The sequence below is a fragment of the Semicossyphus pulcher genome, unplaced genomic scaffold, assembly GCF_022749685.1.
Source record: "Semicossyphus pulcher isolate SPU_LCO1_2020_fin unplaced genomic scaffold, fSemPul1.0.p SCAF_1, whole genome shotgun sequence".
Taxonomy (NCBI): domain Eukaryota; kingdom Metazoa; phylum Chordata; class Actinopteri; order Labriformes; family Labridae; genus Semicossyphus; species Semicossyphus pulcher.
In genome coordinates this window covers 21,072,574-21,091,599 of record NW_027211603.1, presented here as the reverse complement: position 1 = coordinate 21,091,599, position 19,026 = coordinate 21,072,574, and the positions used below count along the sequence as shown (strand labels likewise).

The following is a 19,026-nucleotide window of genomic DNA, read 5'->3' as shown; positions in this document are numbered from 1 at the left end:
GACAGTGATTTTTAAAATGTGCACATTCACTGGGCAATATAAGAATTAGAGATAGACCGATATGTTTTTTTCAGGGCCGATACCGATTATTAGTAGTCAAGGAGGCCGATAACCGATATTTGGAGCCGATATTCATTTGCAGTAAAAGTGAAAATATTGGCGTCAAAATTTTGAATAATACAAACTCCAACACTGAACTTTGTTTAAATGCCTTTAAGCATATGTTTATTAAACAAACAAACAAAAAGCGCAGGGAGTAAATAAATTCCTGAAGTTTTATTAATTAATTGGTCGATCCCTAATAAGAAAACTACTTAAACTTGGGTTATGTACAAAATGCCATATTTATTTGTCTGTAACATTTTCTTTAAAAAAACTGTAATATTCATACAACTTAGACAGGCTTGGATGATGAGATTTGGCCCCTCCCCACATGACCGATGATGCTGTACGTCTCGGAAACTTTGCAAAACTGCCAAAGCGCTGACATTTTGCACCCTTCTTCACGCTTGACGGAAGAGGCATGGTGCAGGCAGTTAATGTCGTAGCATTACGTCAAGCTTTTTTAGGGAATCATCGAGCATTCTGCCAAAAATATCATGCATCCCTACTTTAAATGACTCTTCATCTAGTTGAAAAGCATCTCCACAGCCCTAAGATTAGCACCTAGAGATAGAGGAGAGATCTGTGTTGTCTGTTGCTGATTTTCTCCTCGTCTGTCCGTATGAAAAATCAGAAATGTAAGAAGATTGTGTCTTGTTCAAACTTGTGTATGTACAGACTCGATACCTGCCCATAGTCTCCTGAAGGGATGTGACAGTGGAGAAACCATGTGACACAGAAACAGGAAATGTCTCTCAGAGCGCCATCCCCCTTCTGAACTGTCTCTGAAACATCTTCCCAGAGCCACAGAGGACTTCACACATATTACTAAATAATAATAAAATAAAAAAAACTACTTACAATATTTCTTCTTTCCCCCACAGTCACTTTGCTTTCTTGTAAGCATTTTATCATCACTACTAGTCAGACAACGTGTCTGCTCTGTATCACGGCATTGGCAGAAGTAGCAGCACTAAGTAGCAGGAGTCAGATTTTACTCATCAAGTGACCTGAGTAACGAGAGTTGACCCTAAGCCATGTAATCATCTGATGGACGTGATGATCAGCAGAGGATCTAAGGTTAAAGTTACCTGCGTGCACATGGAATCAGAGAGCAGAACAGGGACAACATCCTCTGGACGACACAGGAAAAATAACAGAAACAGTCCAACAGAACGACACTACCGCAGAACAATCTGCTACTCGTTGAGCCTCAGCATCAGATTGTAAACTCAGTCAGGAAGCAAAAGGCAAATAGTAACTGCATCCTAACTTCAGAGGGCAATGTCACCCTCCGCGACCGCTCCACCCTGTCCCCATCCAATTTTATCATCCTCCACCAAAATTATAGCAGGTTTGCTGTCTCACATCAGCCTGTGTGCATGTCAAATCAGCGCTTGAGGATCATCCGCAATCCTGTGAAATTCGATCAATAAATCGTGCGTAATCACAAGCTGTTGACCAGTGGGAAAATGTCCTCATTGAGGATATCTGCAAGATATTAGGTTAGCTTTACAGTCATTTCGTCGTCGTTTTCTAAGGGACAACTGGTGCAATATTAACCAATTCATTGTAATAAATAACGGAGGACAGCAGTGACTCGGTAAGATCAGAGTTCCGGTAGCTGGAAAAGGCGGACAGCGGGTCAGTGAAAGGCTGCTCCTGAAGGGGCGAGGCTGGTCTGATGCTAATCCTGGTTTAACAGAGACAAAGGATCAGGACCTGATTAGGCTAACTCAGGGTTTAACACCAGCTAATCTAATCCCAGTCAACGACACCGAGGTTTCATTACTTTCACATATGGCCATGAGAGGAGCTTTTACACGTCTTAATACTTGTCCTGAACCACAGGGAGAAACATGGAAGTGTGAGCGACCAAACAGAGACATTTAAACAGAGAAACAAAGATAAAGAAGGTTGTGAAGTAAGTTACATTCATTAAACCTGTTGTGCTGCGACACCTCTGCAAGGACATCAGAGGAGGATTGAGGTTTGGAGGTCTCATCAGAGATCAGGACATTGGGTACAGTGTGTGCGTACAGTATATGATCCCTCAGGGTATGTGTGTGTGTTGGGCAGTAGGGCTGTAGCCACAGGGCGGGGCATCCATGAGAAGTGTTTACAAATCTGCACAAAGTCAACAGCAGATTAGCGGGACTTCACCTTGCGCGCTGGGCTTTCACTCTGGCCTGCTACGACTCCTGTAAACCCTCGCAGGGTTTTCTTCAGCTTACATGCTCGTTCGACCAACATGAGTGCTTATAAAACCACATACATGGAAATTAGGGAGTTATAGGGAGGAAAAAGGGGAGCTGTTGCTTGGATTAATCTACAAATTGAATACAAAGTAAAAACAGTGGTGTCCTCCTGTTTATACTCATAACCGGCCTCTAGTAGAAAACTTTAGACTCCAAATCTGAATAAAACTTGTTCCAAAAAGAGCCAATCAGCAACTGTTTATCATCAGAAAGCTGATGAGCTTTGGCGTTAAACAACACATACTTGAAATGGTAAACAGATGCCAGGATGAAAGCAATTTATCATCAAACATAAGAGCTTGATGTGGCAACTTCAGTGTAAAGAGAAGAAATGGGACACCATTTTTTCCTTCCCGATACCTGAACACAATACCAATCGATACAGTCTACCCCTCACACTGAAGCCTTCTATACTGTACACATCACTACGGCTGGGTATCCATGAGGATTTCTCGATTCGATTCGATTCAGTATCAATTTGTGTTAGGGGTATTTCAGTTACAATATCAATGCACCTCTAACCTGCTACATTATCAACATGTGTTTACAGTAAGAATTGACCCTAAAGAAGTTACATCACACAGCAGTCAACACAATATCAATTTTATGAATTAATCAGCTTATGAACTTTTTTTTCCAGTTTCAGATTTTCAGTCTGAACATCTGGCTCGTGGTTTTGATTAAACGAAGTGGGGTTCAACTTGCGTGACATTTGGCCACGAGCGTGAAGAACAAAACCACACGAGACTAAGAGTTATGGGGAAAGGCATGTGTATAACAACATGCCGAAAATACACTCACAGCCAAAGCCGACGCTAACAGAGAGTAACATAAACACTAGTGAAAAACTGACATATTCATGGACCCACACACGATAAAAACAGTCCGTCTGCGATCACTGATGTCTCCGTAGTAGCTGCAGTAAACAAGTCCGGGCATGTCTCCCTCACTGCCGTGTTTCGGGGGATGCGAGGAGAGGTGCTGCGCTCAGGAGCGCTCAGAAACGTGAGTAATCAGACATGTTTTTACACATATTTTTAAAGATCGATCTTGGGATTTATTAATCGATATTGGGTCATTTAAATGAGAATCGTTTCGAATCAGAAAAATCGTTTTTTTAAACCCAGCCCTACACATCCCGATTGTGCTGTAGGGAGTTTACACTGTAAAATATTGCCAAACTGCTGACATTGTGCCTGCTTTTACTAAAGTTACTTTCTTTGCTGGCACCGCCCTGTCGTTGTGTGCTATCCTCACGTGATGAACTACCTGTAAACGCTCCTTTTTGCTGCTACAAAACAGCAGAGTGGGGCAGCCATGATAAATCCATGGTGGAAGCTAGGGGTGTAACAGATCACAAAACTCACGGTTCGGATCACTTCACAGTTTTGAGTCACTGATCGGATAATTTTTCAGATCAGAAAAAAAAACGCAAAAACATATCGACACGGTTCGATGCATCTCCTTACAACTATACAATGTATTGGACCCTCATTCCCCTCTTTTCTTTATATCTTATAGCAAGATTAATTCAAGTAGAGTTGAACTCCTATACTAGGCTATTTAAATGCAACCAAGAGTACATCATGATAATACTAACCTTTATAGAGCACTTTTCAAAATCCAAGCTACAAAATGCTTCATAAAGGCAGCATAATAAAACAGACAGCTCATCAAATCAAATTGTAAACTACAAAAAAAGTTTTTCACATCGCAGCATGTCTACAGTGAACACATAACATATGCTCACCATTCATTAAGGGGATTTGTGTGTATCTTTGTGCTTCACTGCTTCACGTGCAGCACACTCTGTGCGGGTCACAACGAAACAACCATAGGTGAGATTTCATTTTGGGATTAGGTCTTCAGCTTTTGGACCCAGCACTGCGCTATGAAACGGAGTGTGTGTTTTACAGGTGGGTTAACATAAATACGACATCAGTTACCAACGTTAAGAGACTAAGAGAGCATCCACCAGCTGGTAGCTTCAAAATAAACGCCAACATGGTTAGAGTGAACGTAGACACGTCGAAGCCCTGTTTGATACAAAGCAGACAGTGTGCAGTGAAATACGCACACCTCGCGTAAAAATATTAAAACAAGCCTGCGGTGCTTTACAGTTTTAGCACGGATCTCGGTGGTCTGATACGCTCCTGTTAGCTCGCACTGCAGCAGCTGCTAAGCTCCCCAAACTTTACGTTCTGACACTGCATCGATGCATGATCGTCAACTTCCGCATCACGCTGTCAGTCACAATCACTCTGTGGGCTTGTATACTTCCATATATCTGCTCACGCATTTTTTGCCAGTATTGGCGGCATTTCCCAAAGTGTAATCGAACATCTGAAATACTCTAAAAGCATGCTTAAAACATGCTTTCAAAGTTGTTAACATTGCAGGGAATGTGATTTGCATCTCACAGAACCAAATTGCAATATATTAGCTCCACAGTGTTGGACACATCAGATACCTCACTCTCACTTATAGCTGCAACCATTCGGCCATCTTTACTTGGCCCCAAAGACCACCCAGGATGACTGCATCAGGGAACATCTGCATCTGGTTCATTCTTTTAACCTATTTACTGATACCTGCTCAGATGCGCCATTGTATGTTTTACATTTTTTTTAATGTGTTTGCTGCTACTTTGCTGAACTTGTTGAAAGACCACCCACCAGAGAGGAGACAATTAAGGACTGAAAGATTGACCCAAGCACTCCCAACATGATACAACTCTCCCCTGATACAATAACACTGCTCTGCTCTGTTGTGTTGTGAAGCAGCAACTAGTGCTCTAGTGAGTAAAATAATCTTCTATAATCTTTTGCTATATCGAGGAACGAAAGAGGAATTGAGAGAGGGAAACATTGAATCAAGTGGACTGGATCAAAAGCTTAAAACATTTTACAACACGGTCTGGCAGAGACGACTCTCTGGACAGCTGCAGCGGTATGTGAAAAGTGTTTTGCTCACATATTCTCAGAAAAGCCATCAATGGAGGCCCAGACGGCTGAAGCCGCGTCACATGATGCCACTCATGTGAGAATCTGCTGTTTTTCTGCTCAGCTGGGCACACGCAGCATGACGCCCAAGACCGGAGAGTTTGGTGTAAGGAGAGAAACTGTGCTAGTCTCGCTACATCCAGTGGTGTTGCCTAACTCGGCTCTTGGCACAACTAGCGTGCCAGCGTCCAGAGGTGGCCAGAGATCAGAGACTCTTCTTAACAAGCTGTGACGCTGCCCAGCATATAATCTCATTACTTTAGTCAATGCTGACCCCGGGAGGAGTGAAGTTCACTTCTGTATGTTATGACAGGCAGGAGAGTCAGAGCACAGCGGCTTTATCAGACAATTGTTCAGAACAGTCCAGTTTTACCAAAGATATCCAAACAAACTAAGCTAAGCAGCTCTTCTGACTGAGACACCACAAAAACGCCCTCCACTTGCTGCTAGGCGACGGGTTAGGGTTATACAACATGCTCATTCAAATGATGAAATGCTTCATATGGCCTGTATATAGATCCGTAGTTTACTAACAACATGCTTGGTTATCAATCAATAGGAGAACATGCTGCTTCTTGACAGACATGCAGTCATGTATCTGCAAAAGTCGGGACAAACTGCAAACTATTTCAATTGATTAAATTATGACCATCTGAAGACAAAGATTTTGTTGTTATTCAAATACCAAAAGTCAGCTCGGGCTAAATTGGGATCGGTTGTTATTGCTCAAACTTTGCTCTCTACAGAGATGAGACTAGAGGAAGGGTGTGCCAGGAGGGGGGCTCCATGTTTCACACTGTAGAGGGTACATAACAAAGTTACACCCGACCCTGGAGTTACACATCACTTATCAAAGAAACACACCGAGCTAAAAAAGAGAGACTTCTCCTGCAACAGATCAGAATGATTATTTGATTTAAAGTCTAAATGAACAGTTTCACTAGATTTGTAGAAGCGATACATCTTACCTAATCAATGAATGGAGGGTTGGGCTCAGAACTGAAAGCTTAAAAGAAGACACTTACTTGGACAAACATATACTCCAACTCCCGGTTCATCTTGTCTCTTTCTCAAGTCTCTAGCTCATGCTGTGGGTCTGCTGGATTTTAAGGATGTTTCTGGATGCACACGCGCCACAAGACCAGACACGGGCTGATCAAGCACTGAGCTCCAGAGCTCCCTGGTGAATGAAACCTCCCCATTGTGCCTGCAGACACAGGCAGCCCAAAAGTCCCAAGAGACACATGACTGGCCATCCCTGCTGTCGATCAAGCATCCCGGCTTCCTTTCTCAATCACATGAGGTAAAAGGCCTCCAAGCAAGAACACAGGACTGTCCCACAAACCACTGACATGACTCCGAAAAACTGCCTGACAGGCACAGAGATGAGCCGGGTTCATGTGTCTTCTTCAAAGGAACACTCATTTAAATAACCAAACATGAATCAAAATTCGACTTTCTTAACCTAATATTCGTTCATCTCAGCGTAACGTAACAACGACTCATTTCATCTGCTCGTTCTAGTTGGAAATTTACACAAACAGAATATCACTGTTCACTAATACCCCTTTTCCACCAAAATTAGCGCGTTGACGTGGGTTTTTTAGACTCGGGAAGACCTGCTTATAGATGCTGATTGTCTCTTTTCCCATTGCCAGTGAAGTATACTCCTGTCGGTCTCTTTTCTGCTGCGTCACCGTCTGACGTCACAAACGCGCCGGAGACAGGGTTAGTAAACAGTGAAGATGTTACGGTGGTTAGGTCTTATCTATTACTCATTCAGTCTGTTTATCAAACTCGGTGCCAACAAATTTGGAGGGATGTTCGAGTGCTGCTCGGACGGAGACGTGCAGAATTTGTAGCTGAGATGACGAGGAGTCGCAGAAGTTACAGACGGAGCATAGCATCGCGCCGGAAAGGGGCGGAGATTAGCGTGTCGACACAGGTTTTGTGTTCCCATCAATGCCGGAGCCGAGGTGATAATTACCCGGGTCTACTGCAGGGTCATTTGACCCGGGTCTGAATACCGACTGGAACCTTTCCCACAAAGCAGAAAAGCTGTGTGTTAGCGGGTTTTTTGAACCGTGGGAAAGGGGCTAGCCACAAACATGTAGCTCTCCTCTCTTCTCAGTGTGTTCGACTGCTAGAAAGGACTGATGACTACATGCCAGAGCACATACAACATGTCTGCTCAATTACTTTAACCAGGTTACCATATCTCAGTAATCTAATGCACATGCTCTCAACTGGAGCAGGGAAGACAAAAAATAACCCAGAGACATTAGGTAACAAAATCTGTCACCTAATGCAGTTGATGTGACACCTATAGGATACAAAGCATGACTGTCATGTTCCATGATATACTTATATAAACTCACAGTGGTGCTGGATAAAAAGTCATTGGATCTGGAAGGGAGGCATGAATAACTGCAGCAAATATCATGACAATCCATTTAATAGATACTGAGATATCAAAGGGGAGGCAACAAAGATGCCATCTATGGAGCCATGCTGCCTCGTGGCTAAAAATTAGCAATGGGGATAAAATGAAGACTCACTAAATCCCAAACACTTCTGCTGCACTTCTCTCTGTATGGGCTGAAACAGTCAAGCATGCTGTGTTTTTGGCATCCCCCCAGCAAGTGATGCAACGGCAGGTGTTTTCCTTTCCATCAGCTGTTCATGACAACACTCACCCGCTCACATCACAGAGCGGTGTGTGTGGTGCAGCGTGCTTCAAAGTTTCAACCAGCCGCCGTTTACTGACCCACATGATTCAATTCTGATTTAACATGAAGTCTACCAACTCTGTAGGACATGCAGCTCTTTTAGCTCAGCATCCAGACAGTCAGAATAAGCCCTTAAGAGGCCGGACAAATACTGTAACACTGTTACAGTTTCATTTAGCAGACGCTTTTGTCCAGAGCGACGTACACTACCTGTCAAAAGGATGGACACATTTTCTCATACAAGTGAATGGGAAAGTGTGTCCAAACTTGTGACTGGTAGTGTACATCTGACATAAGCAACGATCAAGACAGGACGGAACGAAGTCAGTAGGTGCCAAAAATCAGCTTCAAGTGCGATCGGACAATGGTGCTGATAGGCAACAGGGTTTTAAAAATGTTATGCATCAAACTAGAAAAAAATCTGCGTTAATCAATAAAGACAACAATAGTAAGTTGCAGAGACCAAATGAGGGACCTTGGCTGTCTGCGCTGCAACGCGTCTCTGTATGAATGCATACTAGCGGTGTGTATTAGCAAGAATCAGGGGCTGGGATCAAATCATGTCCCAAGGATTTAGTTAGATTCAACACACTAGGATGCGATAACCAAAGCTATATATTGCCATTTTAAAAAGATCTACTTTTAGGAAAACTCTAATAGTCTAAAGAACACAACCACATCCATAAAAGATGTGTTAAAAAGTGGCATCTAATTCATGTTTTTCTTGTAACATCCGACATTACAGTAGGGCTGGGCAATACAGCCAAAATCCTATATCACAATATTGGATTTTTCATATCCCGATATCAATATATATCACGATATAGCCTGTTTTCTAGTAATTAAACAAATGACTGGTCCATATGAAATAACCACATAGTAAGGCCTTTTTTTGGATAATCTTGTATGAATTAAATACTTGACAAATAAAAAGTACTGAGTTTCTGTTTTGGTCCTTTTCTGCACGTTAATGTCCGTGTTAATAAGCGCCTCCCTCCCTCGATGGTTCGCTCCAGGTTCACTCCCACACACAAGGATTAGAATGTGACATAAAAATTGCTATAAAGCATTTCAACCGCTGGTTTTGTGACATCACGAGAGAGACGATACAGAAAAACACATATGATATGACATTTTCATATTGTTTTAACGATATATATTGTCATGTTGCCCAGCCCTACATTACAGCACTGAGTCTGCAGTCAGAGCGAATAAATTCACATTTTTGTACAGCAATAAAATAAATTAAATCTTTGCTTGTAAACGACTTATTTGAAATCCATACAGCGTTTTACAGAGTTCAGAAATACATCACCAAACACAATAACTGTAATACTCAAGTGTATCAAATTTCCGTTGACCCTCGTTGACCCTGACCTTGTTTTGAAACATGCAGAGGCAGCAACAGATTTCATTTATGTTCATGATTCAATAGTTGAGTTACTGAGTGTTTGTATCTGTTTTTGACCAGGAAAACACTCCTTTAAATGCAGTGTGTACTTCTGAAACCTGTGTGTTCAATAGTGTTTCCATCTCTGAGTCATCTAATGGAGCATTGCCTCGCTTCCATTTGCAGGACATTGTCCTTCCTCTGCATGTATCTACACAGCTCTGTTTATTCACTGCATATTCTTCGTTTTTACCTGATTTGATTTATGTACTTTATTTGGCGTTAAAAGTTAAAATCGAATTTCAACATTTATTTTTTTCAGCTGATGTTTCAACTGCTGTAAACTTTATCTCCGTCCTCCTCCAAGCTTCAACATCGTTCTTCACCTCTAACTCACCTCTCTTTACACCGGCGCTCAGGTCAGACAGGAGCCAAGCATAGATTTGAGCAGAATCTGATCCTGTGTGTGTTTGTGTATGTTAACCAAGCAGCCCAGAGCCGCTCAATAAGCTTCTATGAGTCTGAGTCAGACACACAAAGGGCAGAGTGTTTTCCAGCCTGTGATGGAAAAGTAAATCACAGAGAGGGGTCTGACATCAGAGGCCGACTTCTGAAACTGACTGCACTATTCAAAGCACAAACACATGTTGTGTTTCCCAACCACACTGCTGCAACGTCCATCCAAAGTTTCCTCTTTTCCTTTGCAGTTAATATCGTTTAACACCCAATAAGCTTCTTATGGAATCTAGTCCGCCAAATTAATGACTGGCTACAGCCCAAATCCTGCACATTTAACAGCGTCAGCCATCATTTTGTGGGTTGCTGGTTATACTTTCACACCCAGGTGGTTTTAAAGCCTTCTCTGGTGCAGCCTTCTGTTCAATTTTTAATGCAACTAAGGCTGCAGCTAACAATTATTTTGATCAATGATGTATTCATACATCACACTACACTCCAGATGTTTCAAAGCCTTTTATCTTAATTTAAAGATACAACAAGCCCTGTCGGGAAAACACATTTCTGTAGCAGAAATATAACTTGTTGGTTTAATTCATTTGGAAAATGAAAGGAAATTTTGCAGGACACCAAAAAGAAAGAAAGAAAAGAAAGTCCACTATTATGTTTTCCCATTTCACGTTTGGTCAGAACGACTATTAAAAAAACACATATATTGAATTAGCTTCAACAGATGACAAAGAAAAGTAGCAAATAATCACTTTTAAGAATCTGGAAATAAGAAAGACTCTTATTGTCTATCAATCAATCTATTAATCTATCAATCTAACTATCAACTTAACCTCAAGATTTTCATTGGACCATCACAGAGTAATGAAACAGAAAAACATTCTGGTATAGAAGCTGGAATCAAGTACTTCTTGTAGATAGTCAATATTCTGTTGTTTCAGCACTCAATTCCTCCTGATTGGTGCCTTTTGTTTGACTCTTTCCTTTAAGATCAGAGGTCAGGGTCAGCTATGGAACAGCCCCCCACACCGCGTTTACAGCAGACTGACCATTTGTTGACCCAGGGTTCACATCTGTCACCTGCTTTAAAGACAGTCTTTGACCATTTGTCTACAGCACTTAAGACATCAGAGACTGAAAAATACACTGCAGTGCTGCTGTTTGGTACAGATTTTAAAACAGTATTTCAACAACAATCTTCATTATCACACAATGTCACGTTTCCCCTCCACCACAACCTTATTCAGGCACCAGCTTTCAAAGTAGGGGGATGGGTGACTCATCTCTTTCTCCCCCAGCCAACACACGCAGTCTTGGTTTCACATTTGCGATAAAAGAAATACAACAGCAACACCAGCCCCTTATGACCTTGTCAATGTTCAGGCCTCCTCAGCAGCAGTGTCATATTCTGCTGTAAAGCTACACTGAGGCTGCGGGGCCTCTGCTAGTCCAAACATCATCCTGGATGCTAAAGGATGCTAAAAGTATCCGGATGCAGCTCCCATCATCGCAGCATCCCAGCGGTACCCAGCCTGCAGCAAGGACCCAGTGCACATCTGAGAGAACTGAGTCACAAGCTAAAGACGGGCTGCAACATCATCATAAAACACTAAAACAATGCCATGCATATGGTCAGGCTCGAGCTAACACATGATAAAAGGGTTTAAAACCGTAAAACCAGAGCCTCCATGATGGCTGGCACCGCCTTTGCATCATCCCAGCCCCCTAGCTTTAAGAGGGGGATGATGAAAAATACACAACAAGGACCGGGAGAATACATATCTTGTTTCAGTAAACAAAACAAGGTTAATACTACAAAAAAACGTCAATAACGCTGATTTATATGACGTATATGTATGAAAACGACGACACTTATGAATCAAACGACATCCTGTAACGTTGTCTTTTTGTCAGCTGCACCCTTTCAGCTTTATCTATATTTAAACACCACGAGCACACTTTAAACAGCAACGTGTTTTATACGGTTTAAAAATCATTTTCATTCATTTCAAGCCAACACCAAGCCACATGCTAGCACCCAGCTATTATCATTGTAATACACACAGTTACCTTTGTGTACAGCTCCGACGCTGCCATGACGGTCACTCGCTATGTCCTTACTCCAATCTGGGCTAAACCTCCGGCGGGTCCTCGCGCTGCATGGGACTCGGTGTGTGTTTTCATGCAGCGGAGGAGGAAAGTGTTTGTCGCTGCAGGGGCTCAAGGAGAAGACGTGTCTCTTATCGCCATGATAACCTGAAAACAAGCTTGAAGCTGCTGAGGTTTCGGTGTCTCACTTTGCATTCTGGGTATGATGGATGAAATGATTCAGCCAAACCGTAGAAGGCTGCCGCCGCGTGGAAAACTGCGCCCCCTGGTGGTCAATAGTTGGAAATACATCAACAAAAATCTGTTCTGGTTTTTTTTAGTCCTACGCCAAGCAAAGTAGCACCTGAAAAATGTAAATTGACAGAAAGGATAACCCTGTGTCACATAGCAAAATGTTCATTTAGCGTCGTGATATTGGCGTAAATTGTGAATGTACTGTGTTTTATGTAGCTTCCTTTGATAATTCTGTCTGAGAACTTTGTGAGGATAATCAGCAGAATGATCTATTTTATTGTTCATGGTATTTCAGTTTAGATAATATCCTACAAATGAAAATACTGTTCCTATTAAGCAAATTACTTTTATATTAACATGCTATATACAGTGTATTTAAATGTTTGTTTCGTCCCTTCTATTTTATTTGCACAGAATGTAATACAATTTCAATGTCTTTGTGCATTTTGCAAGTTTGTGTACTGGCTGGGATAGCAGTTCATGCTGAGGTTTTCATGTATGTGTATGATTTGATGGATTCTGGTAAATTAAGTTAAAAAGGTATACTAAAAAGATATAAGAAAAATACTTTCAATAAGTGGCCTGAGAAGCATTTAACGGGGAGAACTCAGTTCATGAGCAACTCAAAATGAAATAAAATGTATTGTGGTCAAATTATTAATTTGGATGCACACCTTATAGTGTAGTGAGACTACATTGCTCCGAGAAAACATCTGTGATGCTTACAATGTTGCAATTTTCTAAACTATCAAAGGGGTGCTTTAATGTTTGCGCTGTAATGTTTTTGCACTAACTCTGCTCATATTTAAATTTGCGCTACCTCCATACAGCCACTACTCAATGTTGCAGTGTAAAGCTGTAATTTTAATAGCCAATGTTGAAGTGTATAGGTGAATTTTTTATTAGTCAATGTTACAGTTTTTAGTTTTATTAGCCTTTATTTTTTCTATTTTTATCAGGTTTAAGTGGGGGTGGGGGGGTGACAGATGTGTGATGTCATGTCTTGTAAGCTACTGGATGCCTAAATTTTTCTTGGGGTCAATAAAGCACCTATCTATCGATCTATCGACCTCGATTCAACACTATTTTTTTTTTTACATTTTGCTTTGTTGGTCCCAGCATTGGTGTACAGTTATAAATGAATATAACATTTAAATCAAAAAGTAATCCACTCTTCCAGTGTCACTAATTGTGTTGCTGGATTGCCTTTGTGTAGCATCCTTTTTGTTGACTGTGTGTTACCGTTGCCACAATTTAACACACAATGGAATCAAATTTCAAAGCCCTTTTAGTAAGTTTGTCCTTTCAACACTCGAGAAAAGGGCAAAGAAGAGAAAGAGGCACCGTTTTCCTCATCTTAGTGAACTCGTGTAGTACATTAATAAGTGTTAACTGGCTAAATGTGCTTACTGATTAGATAAATGAGAGCAACTAAAACGTAAAGTCAAGACAACACACGACACAGAAATTAAACATTTGTGCAAAACTATTTTATTTACAAAACAAAATGGCACAAAGTGACAGCAGGGCAGCCATATACATGCACAGCTCAGACGGATGTAGTGCTAGCTTACATTGACCACATCGCAGGTAAACTTCATCCAGTCAGTAAGAACCCTGGAAAAGCACTTTACATGGCCAGGGTCATTTTTATGATCAAACTATGTCAAATTGTGAGAATCAAATTGTTTTTTTGTCCAAGTATGAACGCTTTTCATAATACTTGTTATTCCCAGTGCCAAGAGCTGCTCCAAGTATATTTTAATAATGAATTAAATCTACACAGCATACAGGACACAAAGACTGGTCTACTGACAGGAATTTAGCTTTCAGGTCCCATATACCTCTCTAACACTCAGCATGATGATTCATTCATGACACCTTGGAACATGAGACTTTGGCCTGAGGAGAGGACTGTGATGTCATCTGAGGCTGAAATGCTCGACACATCACAAATACTTTGTAAACTTTCAACATTGAGTTCAAACGGAGAGAACAACACCCTCCCCTCCTCTTTCACTCTTAAAAGTGAGAACACTTCCAAGTTTCAAGATGTCCTGAATGCACCATGAATGTACACGATGACACCTACTCTGTTTGCGGTGTACCAGAGCATTTCGGCATCTATGTAAATGTGCTCAGGGCACCTTGATGAATTAAACCAGAGCTCGGTGTAGTTCGTCTTTGGGTCCCTCATGCAGTTCCATATGACACTCTGGCCCTTCACTGTGTGGTCCTTTAGTAAAACTCCCCGCCCTGATTCACAATCAAAGTGTTAACAAAACTGAGCTTGGCCTCTGGATTACTATATTCAGTCAATCACTCAAGCATATTGACAGCATAATTTAGAATAAGGACATACAGTGAATGATACAAATCTGATGTAAAACATTCTAAAAGGCCGACGTCTGCCCCTGTGCCAAACAAAAGGAAATATATATATGTACACACTTCCAAACTGAGGGATCCCGATGACCTTACTAAAGCCCTCCAACCATACAAGACATAGCCACTTCTGCTCGCTCCTCTCTTCAGCCAGTAGACAACATGGTTTCAAAGAGGCATCACAGTCCGCTCATCACACTCACACTCGGATGTCCTGTCTTTTTGAGTATCTTACATGGAAGTAAAGAGAAAATAAAAAAGGACTATGGGAAAGTAAGAGGATAATGACAACAGGGCAAACAGATTGGGGGGGAAAAGGTGGGAACAAAAACAAGGACAGGAGGTAGTAGAGACAGGGCTAGATGGGTGTGGAAACAAACAAAATTGTTGAAACTATCAGCTAGCCAGTTTGCTGGGTGCTGCTAGGTGTGGCTTCCTGTTGGGCCGGGTCCAGGCGAGTAGGGAGGGGACAGAGGCAGGGGACAGGTGGTACTGTGAGGGGCAAGAGAGGTAATGTTACAGCTCTGAGACTTGAGTGGAGAGGGTTAGGGCGGGCGGTAGGGGAGGGGGGGGGGGGGTTCCGCAGGAGCTGTGTGTGCATCAGCCTGCAAGTTTGCTGGCTACCAGAGAAGCTTTCCTCTGGGGCAGGTCCTGGGGGGTGGGGATGTGGTCCCCTGTGATCTCGGCCTTCTCTGGTGCAGCTGTCGGCAACTGCTTGTTCTTTATCTTTGCTTTAGCCATGTTGTAGTCGCCAGAATCAAAGTACTTTTGCTGTAGAGAGGCAGAAGATTGAAAGGACAAATTAGTTACATGTTCTTTATGTAACATATAGTTTGCAATTAGCTTATTTTAATTGCACGGTAACATAAGCAATTGGCACAAATTGTGATGGGTTCTTTAAGCTTTTAACCACTAGTAGCTCTATTGACCAGTATGTGTTCACAAGTGGGTCCTAGTTTTGTTTGTTTCATGCACACACAAGGATGATGGCAACAGGATTTTCAGCTAGTGTTACGCTATCCTACTGATTGACAGTTAGTGGAGGAAACTCACCAACAAATGTAGAGATGCACAAACTAAGGAGGCTACCAGTAAGTCAATGTGGATGTAAACACATCACACGTAAATGTGATACCTTTTAAATGTACTTTGCAAATGTTTTTAAAAAAGGTATTTCACTCAACACGTTTATTACATCTATAGATACACACAATGAATGCTGGTTAGAAACATTCAGTGTTAACATTTGTTTCATAAGACAGCTCACCTAATCAAAAAGTATTCAGATTATAATCATGTGATAATTTAATATGAGAGGACACAATTTGTTCAAAACAATTTATTACCAGCCTATGGATCACACAGAGAGTTTGGTGGTATTTTCACATGAAAAATGGATTGTTATTTAAAAGGATTGTCCTCAAATTGAACGTCCACTAATCATTCCACCATCACAATGTTATACATCATGTTAGAGTACATGGACACATTGTTAAACACTCAGTTGCCAAATCATGTGAGATACACCACACCTTGTTAAAACAAACAGACAAACAGCCCTACAATAAATCCTACCTTATGAAGATTAATGTTCAGTTTTTAATGAAACTGTTGACAGGAGTTGATTCAACTTTATAATAATGTCATTCATCATCATGGTAAATAGTGTTATTAGTGTATAAATTAGTGTTATAATTAGAGGTGTTTCTAAAGTGTAATCTGTTATCATTGAAATGTATGATCTGGAAAACTGTAGCAAGCTGTTGAGTTAGCATTCATTTGACAAACTCTGTTAGTTTAAGTATCTACAGAACCGACAAACAAAAAGGGGCAGTGGATTTAAACACTGTCCTTTAGTAAACTCTCAATGTTTTGCAGACAAACACAAGAGATAACTCACCCCCTTCTGGAGGCGTTTGCGAAGCAGATCAGAGCCTCCGGGTTTGTTCCCTAAATTTGGGTATCTGGCCTTCAGTTTGGCCTCCTCTGCCTTCTCAGGACTGATCACCTTGTCCTGGATCTCCTGAAATGAAACAGGAACATGCACCGACATGAGGGGAAGAACATACAACGTACTGCAAATCAAGAGAGTACATTCATCAGGTGCCTCTAGGCTCCCACTGAAATATCTGTCAGCTGATTGCACTGCGGTAATTTCTATATGAGACTTTAGGCTACTGATGCAAACGCTAACTAAATCCTGATACTTAAGAATAAGGCCTATGCAACAGTGGTTAAACCCAAAATAGCCAATTAATATGTTGACGTTATTAAACTGCCTATGATAGTGTTAAAGTACGGGCTGCTGCGTTGTGTTGGGATTTACTTCCCATATCAACGTCAAACTAAAAGGCTGCTGTTTGCTCGACAGCCCACGCGCACAGTGAAGAGTTTATCTGTACCGGGGTGTGTGGGCTGAGGTGGAGCAGCCGTTGGAAATAATCGTTAACGGAAACTAAACGGCCGTCAGTTTGTTTGTTGATGTTACCTCGCAGATAGGAAGGTTAGCTAACTAGTTTACAGCACGCAAAAGGGCGGCAGCTAAAGTGGGTCTGAAGATAACAACGACCAAATAAAAAACGTCACTCTGACAAGGCTTCAAGCCATAGTGCAGCAATCTGTTGGGTGAGCTAAGCTAACGTTAGCAGGTGAGCTAACATTTGCAGCTTTGCCATTATGTGTGAATGTCATGACAGTTAGCTTGGCGAAAGGCGAGCTGCTAACATTAGCTAGCGGTACCTCTGACATTCACACCAACCAGTCGAAACACTCTATATTGGCCACTGAAAGACAGGTCAGCTAACTGGCAACGCAATGTCGTTTCCTACTTTGACAGATAGCATTATCTATTCTATCCAGAGCAAGGTAGCTGGCTTTTGTTGATATGTCAACAATGACGAGCGCGGGGCGAAAAAGCTAAGCTACATAACGTAGCGCGAGCTACAACAAAGTCAACGGGGCTAACTGCTGCTGCCAAACTGCTAATCCGCTGCACAGTTACCTTCTCGTCCATCGGTGTCTCCTCTGCCGTCTGTGTTTCTTCGTTATCCCCCGACATGTCGATGTTATCGTGATCTCAGACCAGAGATTGCACACTAGTTGGACAAGTGATCCACAAATCCCCTGCTCTGACTTTCCGTACCCATACGAGTCTTGTCGAGCGCGCGCACTCCTGCACAAGTAATACTACGTCACATGCGGAGACACCATGCGCGCTCAAGTTCGGGCACTACTGCCATGCACGCGCGCACAGTGCTGGGATCGGATTTACATTACGTAACATACTGATCAGCTGTTAGACCCATGTGCTTCAGCACAAATCCAGATTTTAGCCAAATAATCCTCAGATCTGGATCACGATGAATGCTTTGCAGTTTATTTTATATGTTTTTCTCATGTAGATAGTGCTTCTTCATGCAGTGTTTTTTGTGGCAAAGCCTGAAACATGTGGTTGCTGTGCTTTAACTGTTTTAAATTACAGGTAAATTAAGCAGCACAGCATACATATGGGAAACAGTCTATTTGAGGTCAACAGTGCTTAAAAACTTTCTTGAGGCTGATGAATTATATTTAAAATGACCATCACTTATTTGAAGGTTGTGTACAATTTTGACAGTACACACAGGTGTCAGCTGTTGTAAATTGATTGGCTGTTACAGGTGATGCAACCTGTCTGAACAAGACACATGCTGACTTCAAGCTGCACCAGTGTTGTGCAACAACTACTTCTATTTATACCTCTTAATATTGACATAATTTGGGGTATGCAATTTTGTCTTTTCTCAAATTTAGACTTAGTATTTTGGGACAAACATTGCATTTACTGCTTTTCTTTTTTTATTGTAATTATTGTATCCAAAAGAAAGTTCTATAGATAAATTACTGCATTCATCCGAACCAAATTAACCCCCCATTTATCATGAGAAATGTGTTCATGATCTAGCAGTGCATTGGTTTAATCCACCTAATCAGCTTTTAAAATGCATGTGCAACTCAAAGGTAGGACTGGTAATAGGACTGAGAGTAGAAACTGAATTTAGAAAAGGTTTTGTACACCAAAATGCTAGGTGGCATCAGAAATGTTATCCTGTTTGATATACAAGTATTTATAGCAGTTATTTGTGACTGGTAAAAACACTTGACAGCTGTGCCACAAGTCTTTTTTGATAGTTGCAGGTTAGAAAGTGATCTCTAGGAACATGTCTGGAAAAACATCATCGCTCTAAAATATTTTACATGCACTGCTTTATGTCCACTGAGTAACCCGTGTGCTACAATTGTATAAAAAAACAACAATGTACTAAGAATAACAGGTCTGAATGTCAGTAATCAAGCCCCAATGGGTGTATTTA

General features: G+C 41.5%; 2 protein-coding genes across 3 annotated transcripts in view; both read right to left on the bottom strand.

The window, feature by feature from the left end:
* Positions 1-12,188, bottom strand: part of myo5aa (myosin VAa) — a 55,989-nt gene extending 43,801 nt beyond the window's left edge. For both annotated transcript variants that reach the window (XM_069658515.1, XM_069658430.1), the window contains exon 1: positions 12,017-12,188. In XM_069658515.1, coding sequence (XP_069514616.1) covers positions 12,017-12,043 — 27 coding nt within the window. In that variant the 5' untranslated portion in view covers positions 12,044-12,188. The remainder of the gene's footprint in view (positions 1-12,016) is intronic.
* Positions 12,189-13,757: 1,569 nt separating this feature from the next.
* On the bottom strand, positions 13,758-17,831 carry arpp19a (cAMP-regulated phosphoprotein 19a). The gene is made up of 3 exons (XM_069664110.1): positions 17,676-17,831; positions 16,575-16,697; positions 13,758-15,445 (listed from the first exon to the last, which is right to left on the bottom strand). The coding sequence occupies exons 1-3, from the start codon at positions 17,730-17,732 to the stop codon at positions 15,275-15,277; spliced, it is 351 nt and encodes a 116-aa protein (XP_069520211.1). The 5' UTR covers positions 17,733-17,831; the 3' UTR covers positions 13,758-15,274.
* Between the last annotated feature and the right edge of the window lie 1,195 nt (positions 17,832-19,026).

What these genes read in the sequence shown, in the direction of transcription:
- arpp19a (XM_069664110.1), bottom strand. Translation starts at nt 17,732, where the DNA reads ATGTCGGGGGATAACGAAGAAACACAGACGGCAGAGGAGACACCGATG. An exon ending in AGACACCGATGGACGAGAAG is followed by an intron (nt 16,698 to 17,675) that starts GTAACTGTGCAG and finishes GTTTCATTTCAG; the next exon opens with GAGATCCAGGACAAGGTGAT. An exon ending in GCAAACGCCTCCAGAAGGGG is followed by an intron (nt 15,446 to 16,574) that starts GTGAGTTATCTC and finishes GCCTCTCTACAG; the next exon opens with CAAAAGTACTTTGATTCTGG.